The sequence below is a fragment of the Drosophila innubila genome, chromosome X, assembly GCF_004354385.1.
Source record: "Drosophila innubila isolate TH190305 chromosome X, UK_Dinn_1.0, whole genome shotgun sequence".
NCBI classification, from domain to species: domain Eukaryota; kingdom Metazoa; phylum Arthropoda; class Insecta; order Diptera; family Drosophilidae; genus Drosophila; species Drosophila innubila.
In genome coordinates this window covers 25,844,241-25,864,267 of record NC_047626.1, presented here as the reverse complement: position 1 = coordinate 25,864,267, position 20,027 = coordinate 25,844,241, and the positions used below count along the sequence as shown (strand labels likewise).

At 35.3% G+C, this 20,027-nt stretch overlaps 1 protein-coding gene across 1 annotated transcript; it reads right to left on the bottom strand.

The window, feature by feature from the left end:
• Positions 1-18,575: 18,575 nt before the first annotated feature.
• LOC117793961 (ficolin-1-like) lies at positions 18,576-19,511 on the bottom strand. The gene is made up of 3 exons (XM_034634427.1): positions 19,202-19,511; positions 18,758-19,085; positions 18,576-18,697 (listed from the first exon to the last, which is right to left on the bottom strand). The coding sequence occupies exons 1-3, from the start codon at positions 19,509-19,511 to the stop codon at positions 18,580-18,582; spliced, it is 756 nt and encodes a 251-aa protein (XP_034490318.1). The 3' UTR covers positions 18,576-18,579.
• Between the last annotated feature and the right edge of the window lie 516 nt (positions 19,512-20,027).

The window sequence follows — 20,027 nt, the reverse complement described above, 5'->3', positions numbered from 1 at the left end:
TCGAGGTTGTGGAATAATTTTTGAAATGTGATAGAACTGTTGACAAATTATATATGAGTTCTAATCCAGTCGTTTCTTTAAGTGTATAAGATGACGCTGCGTGAAAGAGAGAAAGATAAGGGGAAAAAGATGTTAGAGACGAGCTCGTATAATACGCGCTAAATACATAGTTAGAAAATAGTTGTGAACCCTTTCATCAAGAGCAACTGCTGCTGGTCCTGGTTTCTAGTCGTTGTCCTGGACTATCAATCCCTTCGCTTCTCTCACGCCCACAAAGACTTTTGCAAAGCAGACAAAAACCCCATGGGAACTCGACTCGTCGTGGCTTTGACTGAATCAGGAAATGGAGTACGGACGTTGGGGGAACCAAGGGAACATTTGCTGTCATTTTGGTTTTTGTTTTATTTTTGATATTCGTATGACCTTTTTTGGCATATTTTCAGTAACATTTTGTCAGTGGCGTAACTGCCATTCCAGAGCTATTTCGTCAGTAGGAAAACCATCGACGGCTGCGAAGTGAGGAAGGGAGCAAGGAGCAAGGGGTATTCAACTGGCTGCTCTGGTTCTCTGCTCTAACGCTGATAAATAAAAGGCGACTTGAGTCCGCATGGACAGACTGCATTACCACACACACAAATAGACTAGTACACTTTTCCCCATTCCCTCTGTGTATGTGTGTGAATGGCTGTCGAAATGAATGTTGCAACTAAATGAATAACTAGAAATTAGTGCAAAAAAGGAAAATTTACACACACTTAAACACATTTTGAACAAAGTCGAGAGTGCTTAACTATCAGCTACCCTGTCAACAGATTTAAATAATCCAAGCTAAGCATTTAAATTAACCTTATATGAAGAAAAATAGTTGAAACATTTGTTGTACCAAAGACAATGATTTGTAAAAGCTTTACTAAGCGCATGTAATTTACATAATTATGTAAAAAAAATTAAAAAATAAAAATTGCATTCGTTTAGTTCAAGATTTGAACTCGGGTCTTTTAAATCATGATGCGCATCTCTATCAAGTCACTACAGTTTGTAATTTAAAACCGTGGACTAACATAATATTTCTTGTGTGGATTTATTGTAAATCCACATTAAATTTCGCATAGCTTACATTTCTGTGTAGAAGTGAACTATATACATACTGTATCTATATATTGTACAGCTTTTGGTTGAGCCCTTATTCTAATATAAATATAATAAAAACAGTCTAAGTATTCATATATAAATATAAAGCTAGCAAAGCACAGTGAAAAGTAACGTTTTAAGCTTTTGAAAATATTTGAAACATTATTGCAAAATAAATACCATTTTAGATTATTACAAATGATAACTTTAGTTGAAATCAAAATGTTAGCATAAATATTTAAAGCTTCATATTTTCAGCACTTTTACATTTTCCTCTCACTACCTCAACTAGTGCTCCCCCTGTCTCTTATTGCGAGCATACATAAATATTATGGTATAATTTGGGGTAACTGCGGACGGGAAGAGGAGGGAGGAGCTGGATGAGGGTGACGCATTGAAGTGAACGCATATCTATCATTAATATCGCTGCAGTCAGCTGCTGTTGTGCTCCGAAAGAGGCTGCTGCAAAAAATATACTACACACACACACACACATTCACTTACATATGAGCCATGAATGCCAATACACACACACACATGCAGATCGCTGGCATTGTGTGGCCTCCTCTCTAGCTCATAGCTCGACTGAGGTTTACTGCACTGCCAGCAGCGCAGTAGCAGCGCAGTAGCAGCAGCAGAGCAACTGACTGCTGAACTACTGCCAACTGCAATTAATCATTTTTCTATCATTTTCAGATTTTTTATACATACCAACAGCCGGTGCCAATGCATATCTATGTGTATATACTTATGGAGCATATATATATGTATGCATTATATGTGTGTGTTTATGACTGGTAAGTTATGATTTTTTCACAATTGCAGTTCTTTTTTCCCTCTACGTATCTCGCATTCAAAAATCTTTCAATCTGAATTGCGTATCGGAAATAGGTACTGCTTATCAAAATATTAAAAATATATGGTAATTGCGGAGTCTTTTGTACTTTTATGCCTAGATTCTATGAAAAACTAAGACTGAAATTTAAATTTGAACGTTTAGTTCAAATCTAAATATATATCGATACTATTATCCACTTACTTGTTCGGAATTTTTACAAATAATTTCATTTGTATCTTGTACGTGGTAGACCCTATAACATGTGTGGACATTTTCATAGAAACGTCAACCGGGCCAAAACCTTATATTTATTAAAACTTATTTTTTGGTGAAATTATGTTCCAGAAACCAGAGAATGAATACGGGACCGATACCCGAGCCGATAGAACTAACTGTTTAATTTTTAGTATCGAAATTCGTTTTCGTTTCGGTACATTTTCCAAAAATAATTCTTGTACCCGTTACTTAAAAAATAAGTAAAGGGTATATTGTGTTCGTTGGAATGTATGTAATAGGGAGAAGGAGGCATCTCCGACCCCATAAAGCATCAGCATCAACAGCCGAGTCGATATAGCCATGTCCGTCTGTCCGTCGGTCTGTCTGTCCGTCTGTGAGTGCGCCTGGATCTCAGAGACCATAAGAGATAGAGCAACCAAACTTTCACACACAGACTCCAAATGCGTTGGAGCAGGTCAAGTTTGTTTAAAATTTTTTATCAAAACTGGACCGATTTTCAAACGGAATATCATTTTGATCATGGTTTTTTACCCCGTAAAGTACACTGATAAAAAAAATGTTCTAAAATCAAGATTTTGGTCTCAGAACTAAGATTTTTGGTCTAAAAAATGCGTCGAGAACATCAAATTCTTGAATTAAGAGAACACATCTTGATTTTAAGAACATTTTAAATAAGACCAAGTTCTTATTTTAAGAATAAATGTTCTTAAAATTAAAATAAAAAAATAAAATAAATGAAAATTATTTATTATATTTATATTTTTTTTTTAATTTTTGAATTTTGATTTATTTATTTTTTATTCTGTTTTAGTAATTTTATAAATGTTATTTTAATTTGTTACGAGGGGGTTCGAACCGCCGCCTACTGCTTCACAACTGAAGCGGCCTCTCTAACCAGAGCGCCACGGTGCCACCATTTGTTTGACACGAAACAGTACCTATTTATACTTTCCTAACAATTTAAGATTTTTATTCTTATATTAAGATTTTAAGATTTTTTAGATTAATAATCTTAGTTTTAGTAATTTGGTCTTAAATTAATCTTATATTAAGAACAAAATATTTAAGATGAATGTTCTTGATTTTAGAACTTGGTCTTTTTTTTCAGTGTATATATGTATATTTTTGAACAGCATCAACAGTCGAGTCGATATACCCTTGTCCGTCTGTCCGCGTGAACGAAAAGATCTCAGAGATGGTAAGAGCTAGGAGCACCAAATTTGGAATGTAGACTCCTTATAGTGGCAAGCAGATCAAATTGTCTTTACAGTTTTCCACGCCCTCTCTGGGGGGCGTAATTTGATTGAACCTACCTTATAACCTTATAGACTTGTTAGAAACTTAAGATTTGGTATGTAGGCTCCTGAATAGCATACGCAGATCATGTTTGTTTTTATTTTTGGATCGTTCGTCTATATCATATAGCTGCCATAGAGACGCTCAGTAAAAAACAAAGTTTTTGTATAGAAAACTTCTTTGTTCTCTGAGATATCTTAACCAATCTGACAGAATATGCATTTAAGTTGGTCTTATACATCCCGACCAAATTTGGTTCAAATCGGTCCACTATATTATATAGCTGTCATCGGAAAATCAGTTGAAAATGTTATATAGAGTTCTGCAAGGGCATCAAAACTTTTGCATCTCGAGGGCATCTAGGTGCCTAGGTACAGGGTATCCTAATGTCGAGTGCGCTCGACTGATCCGCTTGTTTAATTTATTTTCGTAGAAACCATTTTTTTTGTCTGGATCTTGATTTAATTTTAGTGGAATTTGGAATTTAAAAATTGACATTTTTAAATATCAAGTTTTCATTTTTAATCACCTCCTTAGATTGCCAATTTATTAAAAATTGTAAAGCTTCAAATCATATACAAAATTCAACTTTATTGTCGATCGAATGCGGGTTCGCGATTCTTTAAATGCATTATAGAAAAATTCATTGGTTGTGGTGTAGAATGTTTCTTTTAAGTTTGCTTAATTGCAGCAAAACATTTTTTAAAAGCGCAAATACTGGGTTTTGAAAATTCCCAAACAATTGAATTTTAATCAAAATTCTGTTAAAGTTTTTTTGAAACTGCAAAAAGGCAATCATTAACCGGGGAGGATTTTGGCCTCCACGGTACAATCTCACAGCGTGTTTGTGTTTGGTTATCATCTAAGCAAGTGTTTTGTTGTTGTCCAAGTTGTTTGTTTTTGTCGTATATAACAGTGTAAGTAATCGTGTTGTTTTTGTTGCACGGTTGAAGACACACATTACATTTTTTCGCTGATTTTGACTTTGATTTTTCTGTGTTCGCCGCAGCTCTAAATCTATCTTTTAATTACTTTTCCTTATAAGTAAATTCTGTTACATTTTACAAATTCCAAGGATTGGGGGGATTGTTTTTTCAAGGAGGGAACCCCATTTATATTTTTTGCTTGTTTATTCCATACATATACAATATTTTATTTATCCATTAAACGTAAGTATAAAATTTGCTTATTTTTCTCAATACATATACATTACTACACAATGGTTTCTCATTGCAGTTGTCTCATTCATTTCATTGTAAATCAAGATGTGTCACACAATAAGTCGGGGAGGTGTGGAACCCTTTTCGCTGTGAGACTCTCGACTGCCCACTGTACGACGCTAACAAGGCGCATTTTATATCAACAGTTCGCCAAATAAGTTCTTGGGAATTATAAGCAGCTTTGAAAAGCTTGTGCGATTGGTTGGATGACCGCTTTGTTGATGTCGATGACGCCAGCGACAGACCAAGAGAGCAAGAGCACCATAACCAGTTTGGCGCGCTCTCCGAGAGTGCACAGTGCACTGCCGGCGTGCAGTTTAAATATATTTACGTTAGCTTCTGGACGCGGTCGGGACGGGTGTAAGAATTCATCACTTCTTGGCGCGCTCTCTCTCTCTCTCTCTCTCTCTGAAATTCGCGAATTTGAAGCATATTACTCAACTTCTTTTCTGCAATGAAAAGTACATACGTATATAAATATGAGAACACAATATTCAGGGTATATTTTAAATATAAATAGATTTGTTTGTAAATGCATTTGCATTTATTCACAAGAGCTCACGCAATATTTAAAATAACGAGAATATTGCATAACATGAACCAATTTAGCTGCCCGCTCCGGGACTCGAACCTCAGATCTCATGCGTCAAATCGTTAGCGCATCTAGTTTTTCAATTGATCATAGTACGTACAACAATCACTGCGGACTGCAGGTCGCGCTAGTGACGAAAGCAGCACGAAGGTGCGAAAGGCGACTAGCAATATATACAGCTAATTTGAAAAATTTGCTATGACTGTCCGATCAGATCGAGATATACCGATCAAAAGGTTTAGTCCTAACTTACAAAATGGCATACTAAAACTTTTTCTAACTCACCTTAGATGTAATCATGGGGATTTATTCCTTTTCAAAAATCTAGAAATGTTTGTTCTACGACTTTTTGATAAAACTGCTAGAGGGAAAACGCTAAATCCCGCTAAAATTGTTTCCAACAGTTTCCCTCAACAGTTTCCAAACCATAGAAGCTACAGATATGTCCTATATATCAATGGAAATGTGTGTTAGAGGGCTTTATGGCTTACCTTTAATTTTTTTACCTAAAGTACTCAGGTAACATTTTACAGGTGAAATAAGGTTTTTTAGCTTACATTTAGGCGATTTATGACAAAACGGCTCTAACGATTTTTATTAAATTTTAGTATGTTGTAGAACGTAAAATTTGAGGGGTTTGGAAGATATTACCTGTTCCCTGAATATTTTTTAAAAGTATACGAATTTTTGTGTACAAAGAAGCTCACCCTAATTTACATTTTTCAAGTTTGTTCGTCACAAAATTAGATATCAGAAATGTTGGGGCTAGAAATTGCTTTCGTCACTAGACTTTTACCTCGTGTAGAGGTTTTTTTTGTGGCATTATATTTGCTAGATCTGTAGAATATTGTTGTGTTGAATCACATATAAAATTTTAATAATTATAATAATACGTAAATAATAAAACAAATCAAATACTTATCGCTTGACATCATAAATTTCAAAGTAAAATTACTGTTTTTGGTCGCCAATTGAAAATTAAAGTTGTATTAAGAACTGATTTCAAGCTTGAATTATTTTTGTTGAGTAGGTGCAGAAGGATAAATTTAGTGGCCAAGTGGGTTAAGATTTAGGAGCTTTTAAATAGAAAATGCTGATGAGTAGTCGAGTACACAAGCTGCTGTTTGTTTTGATAACGCCTTTGTATCCTTTGCCAATGTGTGAATTCGAGTGTGCATACATACACACCTTCACACCTAAGCACATACTTACATACAATCATATGTTCGGCTACATATGAGACAGAAGCATTTGTTGCCCCAAAGCAAAGGACGTGTTGAGTTTTGGCAATTGTTTTGCGAGTTTTTGTTTTGTGTTTGTTTCAATTGTCGCTTTAGTATAGTCCAAATATACACGTACATATGCTTAGAAGATGTTGTATATATCGAATTTAAATACATATGTACATATACTTACATTTGTATGTGTGCGCATTGCAAATATTTGCATAGTGTAATTTAGTTGTTGTAGAAAATGTATCTTTACTCAAGACTTTTCACATCTTCAAGTTTCAGTTTCAGTTCAAGTTTTGTGTAGGTGACCTACTCTCTCTCTCTGACGTATGCCCAAACCTAAATAGAGCTACATATCTTTCTAGGATTTCAGCTACAAAAACAATAATAATAAGTGAAACAAATGCTACTTACATAGAAAACTAAACGTGGCAAGCTTCAGCATATTTATTTAAAGGCAACAAGCACTTTACTTACTTATCATACACTCACCATACATATAAGAATCATGTCTCAGAGCTAGAGCTGGTAGCGTGTCGTGTTTCTCCTCGTGACACGAACAACTCATCACGATGTAATACGATTTAACATGACTAATCACGAGCCAAAACGTCTTAATATGGCTATAATACAGGTGTGAATAATAAAAATGATTTTCGTATTTAAATTAACTTTAGTCAAGACGTCATTATAAGACTTTACACGATTTATTAGTACTTTTAAGAAAACTTAAAATATTTTAAGCGAATTTTACATGACTTGAAACGATTCATCACGAGACAATTCGATTTTACTTGAATCATCAAAATGCAATACGGCTAAAGTTGGCTCTAAAAATACATAGCTAAACTCAAATCAACAAGTCTCACAACGAATTAAAATGATTTATCAGCATTAATTGCGATTTATCAGTATAAAATTTCGTGATTTTGCATGCATATTCGTGTCGTGTCGTGCTGTATCGTGCCCTGTCGTGTTAAATAAAGTTTTGACGCGCTGTCATCGTTAGTTAGAAGTAGACCCTTCACTTACAATTTAGCCGGAGTCACAGCCGTAGACGATTCCGGCCATTGCAGCTACTTTGCCATTATTATGGCTATAAACTATTATTCTGCCAAACTAGCTAAAGTTCTTCTTCTCTCTCTCTTGCAGCCTGCTGTTGATATTTTTCTAAATTTAATTGCATTTCTGGTAGCTGGCTGACAGGCTGACAGGCGGACAGTTAGACAGGCAGACAGATAGACAGACAAAGGGACGGACGGACGGACGGACAGACAGACGGACGGCGTCCAGGCCTGGTCTGTACTGGGATGCTGGGATGCTGGGCCAGGATAGGAACGTCAACGACAACGAGAAGACAACTCAATTTGATGGCAAATCACATCATATGCTTTCCAAACACGTCCTCTACAACGCAAAAATTTAAGTCACGAAAACAATTTTGTGAATTGTTGGCGGCCAGTCGTCATTTCGAAATGTCTCGTATCTCTGGCCGGGATGTTGTTTAGGCCCCTTTGTTACCACCATCACCAGCACCAGCATCAGCTAAACTGTTTGTGTCCTTTAAGCAGTCCTAGAGTGGATTACAGTGCTTTATTGTCCTGCCTGTCCGCTGTCCGCTGCCTGCGCTCAATCAGCTCGTTATCTGTCGCGTCGCGTCAATAAATAATGCCAAATTCGTAGCTTCATTTGTTTCTCAGCCCAAGAATGCAAAACAATCGCGTCTTGAATTTGCATTAACTCAAAACTGTTTGGCTTAGACAATCCAACACGTACAATTGCACTCTTTAATTAGGGTTGTCATTGTACATTTATTATTTTTTGGGGATTTTTATCGTTCGTGTCTCTATATTATGTTTTTTTTTCTGTCATTGTCAGTATAAGTTATCAGCTTAAAAACTAAAGCTCGGATATTATTGTCTGGATGAGAAAATCCTAAATCCTGGAAAATTTTTATTATTTTTTTTTTGTAAGTTCTTACTATTTGAATGAATTTTTGCTCTTATTTTTGATTTCTTAAGTATATATTCAATTAAATTATAAAATTATTATTTAATTATCATAAAATGACCTTTTTTGAAATTGAAATTATATCAAAAGTTACTTTGATTTTTAATTTCATAAAAGATTTGATTAAGTACAATTTATAAAAACAAATAAATCTTATTTGCAATTTGTATTAAAAAAGTTTCTAATATAAATAATTGAATGGAATTATTTTTTCAATACCAATATTTGGTTAAATTAATCCACATTTCAAATGTATTTTTATTTTCAAAGATCTTTGAATTTTTCAACATTTCAAAAGAAATACTTTATACATATTTTATGTAAAGAGACAACCGATTAATCGATAACAACAGACAACCCAAATTGACCTATATTCAGTTTATAAATTGGTATAGCTAAATTATGATACCTCATTCAACTTGGAATACCTTTTATGGTATCCGTTGCCTACTTTATGGGTTTTTTACATCTTTTCTTTGGAAGAGACTTGAACAGACAATTAATTACTGTTAGCTTCTGCTGCTGTTGATGCTTCTGCTGTAGATAGAGATGGAGCTGGTGGCGATGGTGCTGCTGCTGGTGACGCCACACCTACCAATTAATTTTGCATTTTTGAAGCGTTGCCGCAGCGGTGAGTGCAGCTCGCCAAACCGAATCGAAAGCCAAAGCCAAAAGCATAAAAAATAGGTAAGAACGGTGCAGACGAGTCCCTGACTTTCAAATACCCGTTACACATTTTAAATATTAATTGAATCTATGAATTTAAAAAATCCAACGGCTTACTGCATACATTTAGACACTTGCTTTGTCTTAAAAAAACTATATTAAAATTAAAATTACGTGCATTATATTTATTTGTTCATGGTGCGATAATGTGAAATGATTGTTAATAAATAATAGGAATATTCAACATCAATAAGAAAGTTTAATCTTTTAAACTCTTGGTGTGGTTGTTTTTTTTTCAGGTTAGCGAAGAAGGAGGAATATCTTTAAATTCAAGAAGTCTGTGTACCCAATAAAGTCACTCTATCTCTTCTAGGCTTTTAGTCTAGGTCTTTTTTTGTTGATGCTGATTAAGAATGGCGTCTCCTTCTCCTGCCCTTTTCTCCATGTAACATAACGTAGATACAAATACAATATACCTTTGAATTCGTCGAGTACCAGGTATTCAAATAGAAGACAGCTGCCAAAAGAGGCGTTGCGTCGCCCAGTTAAACTGTTAGGTTGTCCAGGGCAGTACAGGGTAGGTGGAAAGAAGGGTGGGTTGGGGGTTGGAGGGTGATCGTTTGGGGGTGTTACTGTCCTTTGGCTGGCAATTGAATCAACGTTGGCGGCATCGGTCGCATAGCAGAAGGGTTATCATTACTTCCACATAATTTAATTTCGGCAGGCAACGACCATTTGCATTTCAATACCAATAAGAGTGGTGTGGTGCGCGTGTTGTAGGGGATAGGGGGGTGGGTGGGGTGTTGGTGTTGGTGGAGTTCTTACGTTGTGTGATTTCTACGATTTTTGGTCGTTCCACATTTCTTCTTACCATTTTTCAAAGTTTTGTCCGGCTGCTCATTGCACAAACTGAATTGAATCACCACATTACGACCGTACCCTTCTGTCTTCCCCTTTGATAAGTACCCCTAAGGAGGAAGGAGAAAAGGAAAGCATTTCATTTTAAATTTTTTGGCGGCCCAGTTGCTGAGATGCTGCTGCCAGATTTTCCATCATCATTCATAACAAAAGCAGTTGGCAGTTGCAGCAAAGTCGACTCGACTCAAATAGCATGCTACGACAACCCTATGCTACAACCCTATCTTCCACCACCCACTAACTATTGCTCAGGCAATGAACTAGCCCCATTTTTTTTTTTCTTTTTTTCTTCTTTTTTTTTTGCGACATTTCCGTTTGCATTTGGCAAGCGGAAACGTCAGGCTGCCCATTGGACAATCAAGCTTTTGGACACGGGACAACCAAAGAGTGCCTCTTCCGAGTTGTTTCTTCTTCTTCTTCTTCTTGTTTGTTTGCTTGTTTGTTTGTTAGCTCGTTCGTTCGCTCGTTCGTTCGCTCGTTCGTTGTTGTTGTTATCAACACAAAAGGCATGGCTGGACATTGTTTGGTGTTGATAGCTGCTCATGAATAACAAATGCACACGGCAGGTGGGTCGATCTATCTTCAATTCTCTCCCCTTTCTATGTGTGTGTGTGTATTTTATTATAGAGAGAGGCAGAGAGAGAGAGAGAAAGTGAGGCTTGGGGTAAGTGATTGACCATTCCTAACTTGTTTATAAATTGTCAATTGATTTGTGGCAAACCAAAAGCACAAAATGGTTTGGTAAAGCATTTGACCATTTCAACCAATTTCACTTGCCAAAAAGTGCTAACCAATTAAATCATTTTTATAGCCAAATGCTGTACAAATTTACTCCCTCTTCTCCTCTCCTCTCCTCTCCGTCTCTATCCTCTTTTTCACTTCCCACACTGTGAGTAGTTTTGTATTGTGCTTTTGATTGATTCGTTGCTTGAGTCAATTTGCCAGTAAAACTCCATTGATAGGTCGCAATAATCGAAACCAAAATGTCAATTTCAGTTAACAGTCAGCTATAGCAATAGGTCGAGAGAGATAGAGGCAGATAGAAAAAGTGTGAGTGAGAGAGCGCGTATACAGACCACAGCGATGTCGCCGTCAATGTCTCATTGAAATGTCAACTGCATTTCACAATTCGGATCTCAACTCTCGTATCTCTATTCTCGCATCTGTATTATACATGCTCGTATATCTATCAGTTCCATCAGTTATTTGTTCCGCACTTTTTGCTACATTTAAAAGGCACTTCATTTTAGTTGGTAACTTTTAATACCAAACGATATGAGTGAAATTGGCGGGTAGATTAGTTTGAGACTATCTCGTGCTAAACAATGAAGTTGAAAATAAAGTTCGTATAAAAAACAGTGAATTTTCATATACTCCGATATCAGCAGCAAATTTTGATACCCTGTAAGCTACATCATATAGCTGATTTGCTAAAAAGTATGGGAAATATTTAAGATAGGCATCGATAAGTATCTTATTAACTCACTAAAGTAGATTTCTAACCCATTTTTGTGTTTATCAACTATCTTTACCCCTTGTGATCTTGTACCGAATCCTTAACATTATTCTAATCAATTTAATATCCCTGCAACCCCGCTATATTTTTGAAAATTTCTAATCTGTTCAACTAAAATTTCTGAGCTTCAGGCTCCTTAATCGTTTGAATAAGTAGTAACCAATAGGAATCTTCGAATTATATTCTATAAACAACTTTAAAATTTTTAATTCAAATATACATCGTACATATTTACTTAGATTTTCACATAACTAAAAAATAGTTGTAGAACTGGTAAAAAATTTAATGCTTTTCCCGAAGAGAATTCCCGAAATAGGATTAGAGATTTGTATAACTGATGGGAATAGCTATTAAATAAGTAAGTAATAAATATGACCAGCTTATACTTAGAACCAGAGTATCAAACCGAGTCAAATATCGGGCTTCGGCTATGATTGCTTTTGGTTTTCGGCTATCAGTTACCAAAAATCCTTGTATATAGGTTTCGTAACAGTTACTGGTTTTTTGTAGGTTTCGGTTTCGAAAAAAAAAAAATATATAAGTGGAAGAAATGTTATAAAAGAATTAATACATAAAAAAAACTTCTTTGATTTCATGATCTATTCAATAAATTATCTAAATGATAATCGTGGGTATTAAAAGCTTTCAGTTAGTGTGAAAACAAGTGAAGACAAATTACAGAAATTATTTTGTTATAGTCTTAAGTTCTGAGTGTCAGTTGAGAATTCTAAGCAAAAGAACGCAAAAATGAAGTACGAATTAATGAACTCAATTGTCTATATTATTATAGTTCATAACTTCGGGTTGAATAATGCTAGTATTGATGTGTGGATGGGTGTATTTTTAAGGCTTTCGCTTTAAAAAGCAGAGTCATAATGGTTGGCAAACAAACAAATATTTGTGCTCATGTTGAAGTATGAGAAATATCTAGATACTCGCATAGGCAGCAACTCATTAGCCAGCGCTTTCCGCTGGCGTTTGCAACATTTCCCCTTATACCTCAACACCTCTCGTTCCCCCTTTTCCCACTCTAACGCTCTACACTCGACACGCGTTGCCATGACAATAAATGAAATATTTTGAGCCCGTTCAATGTAATAACTCGCGCGATTTGCTGTTTGTCATATTTCATGCCCGTGATTATAAGTCCAGCATGCGGCATGAGGCATGGGGCATGGGGCACGATGCGATGTGGCATGGCGCAATAAGCGCGCTCGCTCTGATAGATAAATAGCACATGGGGCAGTTATCGGTAGGGCTGGGGCAACTGGGCTGTGGGGGGATAATTCGTATTTCTCTGCAGCGCTTTTGGAATTGCATTGCAAATGCTAAGCCCTGATGGTGCTAAGTGCAAGCTGTGCGTACCTCTATCTGCGTCTCTGCCTATGTATTAGTATGTGTGTGTGTGTAGGTGTGTGTGACTTGACTTTATCATATCGAAATCCTGCACATTCTTTCCATTTTGCTAGAAATCTATAAGCAATCTTTGTAGACAGAGTAAATCAACTAAAACAAGTACAGTGCTACTTCTTGAAAATGAAATTTCAATTTATCAAATTAAACTCTTTCAATCATTTTAAAATTAAATTAATTTTTATGTTTTGCAAAATGAGAAAATTGGAAAAGTTTTAAAATTTTAATTTGAAATTTTTGCCAATAAATACAGTAATATTAAATAGCAAAACAGTTAGCGAGCAACTTAAATAATATATATTTTCCAATTCGCAGCTGTTAGAAATTAATTTATAGTGCTATTTAAATACAGCTAAACTGAACTTGGAATTTTAATTAATAAATAAACAAATTAATAAATAAATATTAAGCTAATTAATTTATTTTCCACAACAAAATGTGCGCCATATTCCATGCACTTTTGGTCAAGTAAGTGTATTTTGAAAAGAATCGACAAATCGTCTGAATTGAAATATGAAAAATGTGCGCTCAGCGTTTCGCTGCAATTGTCAAGTGCACTAATAAATTTCAATTTGGCCAGTTGGCAATACAGTAAAGCCTCTCTTCACACAGACAGCAGTCAATGCATTCAAATATCTCTCGCTATTCATTTCTCAATAGTATTTGATTATTCACTGAATAGCAATTATCTTTTCTAAATTATTTATTAAAATGATACACTTTTAAAAGTGTTTACTGTAGGTGAAGCATCAGTTTATTCGGTTTATTAATCACAGCGGTAAATCACGTTCAAACTATTTGAAATTAATTAGTTAATTTTAGTACAAAAAAAAAAAGAAATGCAAATAATATAAATCATTGAGCACAAGGGGTTTTTGCACACAATGGAGAACATATGTTGACCATCAATAGGCGCAGCTGTTTATTATATAATTGGTTTATAGAGATTTTCAACTTTTTTCATTTTCCATTTTCCTCTTACCCTTTTCATGCACATTTTATATTATTGACATGCTTTGCTTTCTAAAGAAACTGTCGAAATCTTAATTAAAACTAGCTACATATAGAAAACTTTCTGACTCAATTTTATCATCCCAGTATAACGTAAAAATCTATGATATATGGTTTACCAGAAAAAAACATACTATGGTGGAAAAATTTGTTGAAAATTTGAATTCAACTTTTTAGTTCTTCATTTATTGAGTTTACAAAATATTTGTTTATTTATGCATTAATTAATAAACAGTTGTTATTTCTAAAAATTGAGCTTTTCTGGGTGGATGCCTGGAAATTTATTATTTCCTTAAAAAGCAAAAAACTCAATTTTTAAACTCTACACAACAAGTTAATAATTACTAAGATGATACTTGCAGATTTGTCACCAATAGGGGTTTTATTTTTTTTTAGGTTTTATTTGATCAATTAAAATATTTTATTTATATAAATTAATTAATATTGTATTAACATATCTAAAAATTACGCCTGAAAGGGGAAATCATTGTGAATTATGAGCTCTAGAAATCAATATAATTCAAGTGTAATCATTCAATGTTTGAAAATGATTTAAATTCAGTAAACTTTTTTTTCCCAGTGCATTACATGGTATATAAACTTATGCATATGAAGTGTCGAATTCAATACCACACGAGGTGGCACACAGTCTGTAGCCCGAGTTCCGGACTTTCCCGTACACTCCGCTCGACTTTCCTCGATTGTGGCGAAGTTTTCAGAATCCTGATGAAAACTGTTGGCCAGATAAACTAAACGAGAGGCGGTCAGTCGATGTGCTGCCTCTGAAAAGTTTTCAGAAATTCGAATCATGTAACAGAATACATGATGGCCAAATTCAAAAGATGGTCAGGAACAACATGTGTGCGAGTGTGTGTGTGTGCTCGCGTGTGTGTGTGCGTGTGTGTGTGTGTGTGCGGGTGCAACATGTGTTTATAATTATGTTTTTACTGTGTGTGCTCACATTTTTGAAGCACACAATGCACGTGCTGTGCGTATGTGTGTGTGTGTGTGTATGTGTGTGTGTGTGTGTGCATGCAAATTACAACAGCAACAAGAACAGCTGCTGCAGTTGCAGGCCTCAAGTTGCAATTGTCAGCGCTTAATTTGAGGTCAGCTGCGAGCTGCTTTTTTGCCAGACTGTTGGCTTGGGCTTTAGGTTAGCTTAACACACACACACACCCATACATATATGTATAGCGACTTAGTCTATCTTTCCGCTTTTGCTGCCAACAGATTCGAGTTGAAGTTAAATAAGTTGATTCTTTCAATTTCAAAGCAGCGGCGACAACAATTTACACGGTTTGCCATACGCAAAATGCTTGTCACTTGCAGTTGCAATGCCAACAAAAGGTCTACTTATACCCCGCCACACTCCTCCCTTTCCCCCGCTCACCATCCCAAGGCACTCTTCCCCTCTGCTGTTGGCCCATTCAGCGATTTGTGCCAACTGTCGGCATTGCCTTTGTCTTTTGTATGCGCGCAGTGACCTGCAAAAATGGCAGACGCTGTTATTTTGGCTCTTGGCCTGGCTCGCTTGCACCTGAGCCACTTCCCCGCTCCCCTCGCCCCTCCTCTCTACACGCCTTCTCTTTTGTTAAGCCAACTGCGAGTGGTGGTAACAGGGCGGAAGGGGGGAAGGGTGGGATTTCTGTGCTGCGGTCAGTGCATGTTGCATATAATTTCATTCATCACACGGCCACCAAAAGAAAACCAAATAAACCACGAGATGAAAAAACCGTTCAAATCTAATCGGCAGCAGTCGTTTTTCCTTTCTTTCCACTCACATTTTCTTTTTTTTCCCCTTTATTTTATAAGCTTTAACCATGGTAAAATGACAATGACAATGAGGTATGCTTAGTTTTTGGAAGTTTATGTAACTGATAATAGAAGACAGCTCCGATTAAATACAGTATATCGATTCAGCAGCAGCACGAATATAAGTTTTGATTTTTAACATTCTATCTAGTGGAGACGGGTCTAACTAACTACTTATTTAATGAAATTGCCATTTCATTGGCATTAAAAAAAAAGTGTGATAGTGAAATTTCGTTTCACTAGCATTGAAAAAGTAGTGCTAGTGAAAATTTTTTAATTAGTAATGCTAATGCTAATTAACATCCGATTTCATTGGTAATATTCAATGCCAAAAACATAAATAATTAATTGATGTTTTAAGCATTACTAATTAAAAATTGAACACCAGCACTACTTTTTCAATGCTAGTAAAATGAAATTTTATTAGCCCTACTTTTTTTCAATGGTAATTAAAAAGTAATGGTACTATTCATGCATTTAAGCTTGTGTCCAAATCATAGAATATAAAACCCAATTATACAATAGTATGTACACAAAATTTGACAAATATTTTCGTCAAGTTTTCATTGCAATTGAAAGAAAATAGATTTTTTCTATAAATAGAAAAGTTTATGAAATCATAATTCAATTAAAATATTTCATTAAAAATTATATGATAGCATGACACATGAAAATCAAAAAATACCAACAAATATAAATATTAATTTTTATTATATATTTGGTAATTTTTAATTTTAAGTTTTTATTAATAATATTAAAAACTTTCCATTACTTTTAAATAATAATTAAAATGTAATCATTATGTCACCTTGATATAGCGAACAGCTTAAATATATTGAACAGTATTCTGTAAATTGCATTACAATCGGACTAAAGTGCGCCACCTGGCGTGCAAAGCTGGCAACCTGTTCTTGTGTGTCATCTGAATACAAATACTTATTTATAGTGATTTATCCGCAATAAGTACAGGATAACTAGCAGTCGATCACTCTCCACTCGACTGTCGCGTTTTTGCTTGCTTTCTTCTTAGCATTTTCTTTCATCATTTCTGTCGCGTTTGCCATTTGATGCCACTGCAGTTGGGTATCTCCCACTGCCAGCTTTTTGGCCATCTTATTTCAGTTATTGTTTGGCGCTGCCACTTGGCCATTTTCATTTTGGCCCACTGCTTCTGTCCGTCTGTCGACAAGCAAATATTGTCTTTTGCCCAGTCGCATTTTTCAGCTGACATCTCCATCTCCATTTCTGTTCAATCTCCCCTCGCTCTTTCTTCTGCGATTGCAGCAGCCCTTTTTGGCTTGTCTAAAAGTATTTTTGTCACGAATTCAATGAACGATTTTTAAGCACGTCTTTATTACTTTTGCTCTTTGTGCACAATATTTCAGGCCTCAACTTCCCTTGGCCTCCTGTCTGATACTTACTCCTATACACATATACATATATATATATGTGCAGCATTAGCCATTGACTGTGTTTCCCTCTTTTTACTTCTTCCTCTGTAGCATTAGGCATTAATATATGGAATTGTTAACTGCATGACTCATGCGCATATACCAGGCGCGCACTGTACTCGCAAAAAATATTCTTCATACTTGTATTGTACAAGAAAATGCACTTTGCTAATGAATCGAAGCATTTTCCAATGCGCCAAGACCGCATACACTTGAAGAAATCACATAGAAATATTTATATCATCATTTTTGAAAAACAAAAGAATGTTCTTAAAATCCTGAAAAATCCTGCCTTCTGGTTATAACTATCTTAATTTCCATATATTTTCATTATTTTGGATTCATGAAATTTATTAATTAGTTTTATAGATTTTTCAACAATTTGGCGAGTGTACTTTGTGTTATTTCTTATGTCTAGCTTTGTTGTGGCAATTATTTTCCTTTTTTGGAGCTTCTTGTACTTTATTTGGTTGGCAATAATGTGGCTAAAATGCTTTGTTAGCCATTTTATTGACGTTTTTGTCGCGTCTCGTTTGTTGTTTCCTATTTTGCTGTTTGGGTGGAATGCTTAAGGGTTTAAAATTGCTTTCAGTTTGTATGTCCAATTGTTGTAAATGTGCATGTTTTGTGTGTCTATTAGTTGTTAACAGTGATGTAAAAATACTTATGATATGATGATATATATACTTATGTATGCAAATTTTTATATGACATAGTGATTTAAGACATCAATTAAGTGGTTTTTGCACAAAATATATGCATATATCTATATATATAGATTCTACAAAAGTCGATATATCGAGTTGTTTCAAATCACAAGTTGTTAATATTAATATTTTATAGTGAGTTTTATGTCTCGCGTTAGATTAATAAAGGAAAGGCTAGAGAAGAGCATCCTCGACAGTGGGATACCCTGTGTCCAGGCACTTAGGTACCCTACTATTAACATAGGATCAACCCAGATGTGTTTTCTATCAGATTGGTTGCGATATCTCCGATAATAAGACAAATAATGACGTCAGTAAGCTCTTCTTCTTCCCTCCGCAAAAGCTGTAAGTGATAGGTGATAAAGTGAGAACAGAGATTTTTATTGGAGATAGAAAGATAATGATAATGAAAATTGCTTTTATTTAATTTCCTATGAATTTGCAAATTTGAATATAAATTAAGGTATCACAAATTACATTACAATAAAGTTTTGGAAAAGCTCTCTAAAATGTAGAGTCTTAGTGTTCAGTTTCTCGGCCGTATCATCATTACGGCTCTTTTGAGGGAGTACAGAAAACCCTTATAAGTAGACCAATTAATGCCCACGGCCCATGAGTTGTCTTTATATTTGCCCGCTAAGTTGCTGTAGGAAATAAATTTGATAAACGAAGCTTTAAAAATAATTAAAAATATTTCTTTATACCTTTTGTGACAATTATTGTACCACCAGGCGCCTGTGCTATATATGGCACAGTTTCCACCTGTCGAATTATCATTATCGCGATCATAGGTTGTAAATTTCATGCCCCGATGTTCTGAAAGTGAGTCTCCAGCAGTTCCAGTCGCTTTGCCCAAAGTGTGTAAGATATATTGTTCATCCTCATCGCCGATTGCAAATCTGTCATACAACTCAAACCTTTCTTCTCCTTCAAAATCCTCCAAAAGTACTAGCAACTCCTGACTCCTTTCGGCCGTCAGTGCGTGTATTTTGTCTAATCCCAAGAAGAATTCAGCACCCAGTACTCCGAAACCTTTTTTGTAGGTTTTCCAGTCACGGTAAAAATTTACACTGCCATCCAGCCGGCTCAATATTATCGTCCATCCACCTCCGTGAGTGTATTGCAGGCAACTGTAAAGGGTTGACTACTAAAGTTGGGTACGACTATATCGTAGATTCCACTGGAGTTGGCCTCTGCACAATTGCGTAAATTTGATGTTTTTACAAGTCTATCTATCAGCTTTCCCTGTCGATCCTGTTCGTCTCGAAGAGATTGATTATTCAATCGCCCATTAAGATCATCTATTGATTTTCCCTGACGTTCCAGTTCTTCTCTCAGAAGTTGAATTTTCGTCTTCTTGTCAACAATTTCTTTCTTCTGACGTTCCAACTCGGCTTCAAGACGTTGAATATCCCCTCTAAGAGTTTGTATATCTGATTTATTATGACGTTCCTCCATCAACTTTTGCTGTGACGTTTTAAGAAATCGGTTAGTTTGGGAAAATTACGATATTAATGATCTTACCTTAATTCGGACAGCTGAGCATTTATTGACAGAAGTAAGTTTCTCTCATTACGTTCGGAAATTTCGGTTGCTTCAGAGCACGGTGAGAATAAATTGATCAGGAAGATTAAACATATAATTTTTTGCAACATTTTGGGACCGATTTCTACAAAATGAATTTGAAGACTGACTGATTCGAAATTTGACATGATTCGAAGAAATAATTTCTAGAACGATTATACAATAACTATACATATATACTTGTTATCAGTATCGCCGTTTTTGTGGCTTTACTACAAGATTTTGTGTTTTTTTTATGAGTGCTATTTGGTTTTTTTCACAGCTAGCATTACAGAGTGATAACAGTCCAGACAGAAACTAGAGCAATTGGGCTTGATAAATAGAATGAAATGGTTGAGCAACTTCTGTTTGAAAATACCTATATACCAGATTTTTACATACTATATGTGT

What these genes read in the sequence shown, in the direction of transcription:
- LOC117793961 (XM_034634427.1), bottom strand. Translation starts at nt 19,511, where the DNA reads ATGGAGGAACGTCATAATAAATCAGATATACAAACTCTTAGAGGGGAT. An exon ending in TATAGTCGTACCCAACTTTA is followed by an intron (nt 19,086 to 19,201) that starts GTAGTCAACCCT and finishes CCTACAAAAAAG; the next exon opens with GTTTCGGAGTACTGGGTGCT. An exon ending in TACAATAATTGTCACAAAAG is followed by an intron (nt 18,698 to 18,757) that starts GTATAAAGAAAT and finishes TATTTCCTACAG; the next exon opens with CAACTTAGCGGGCAAATATA.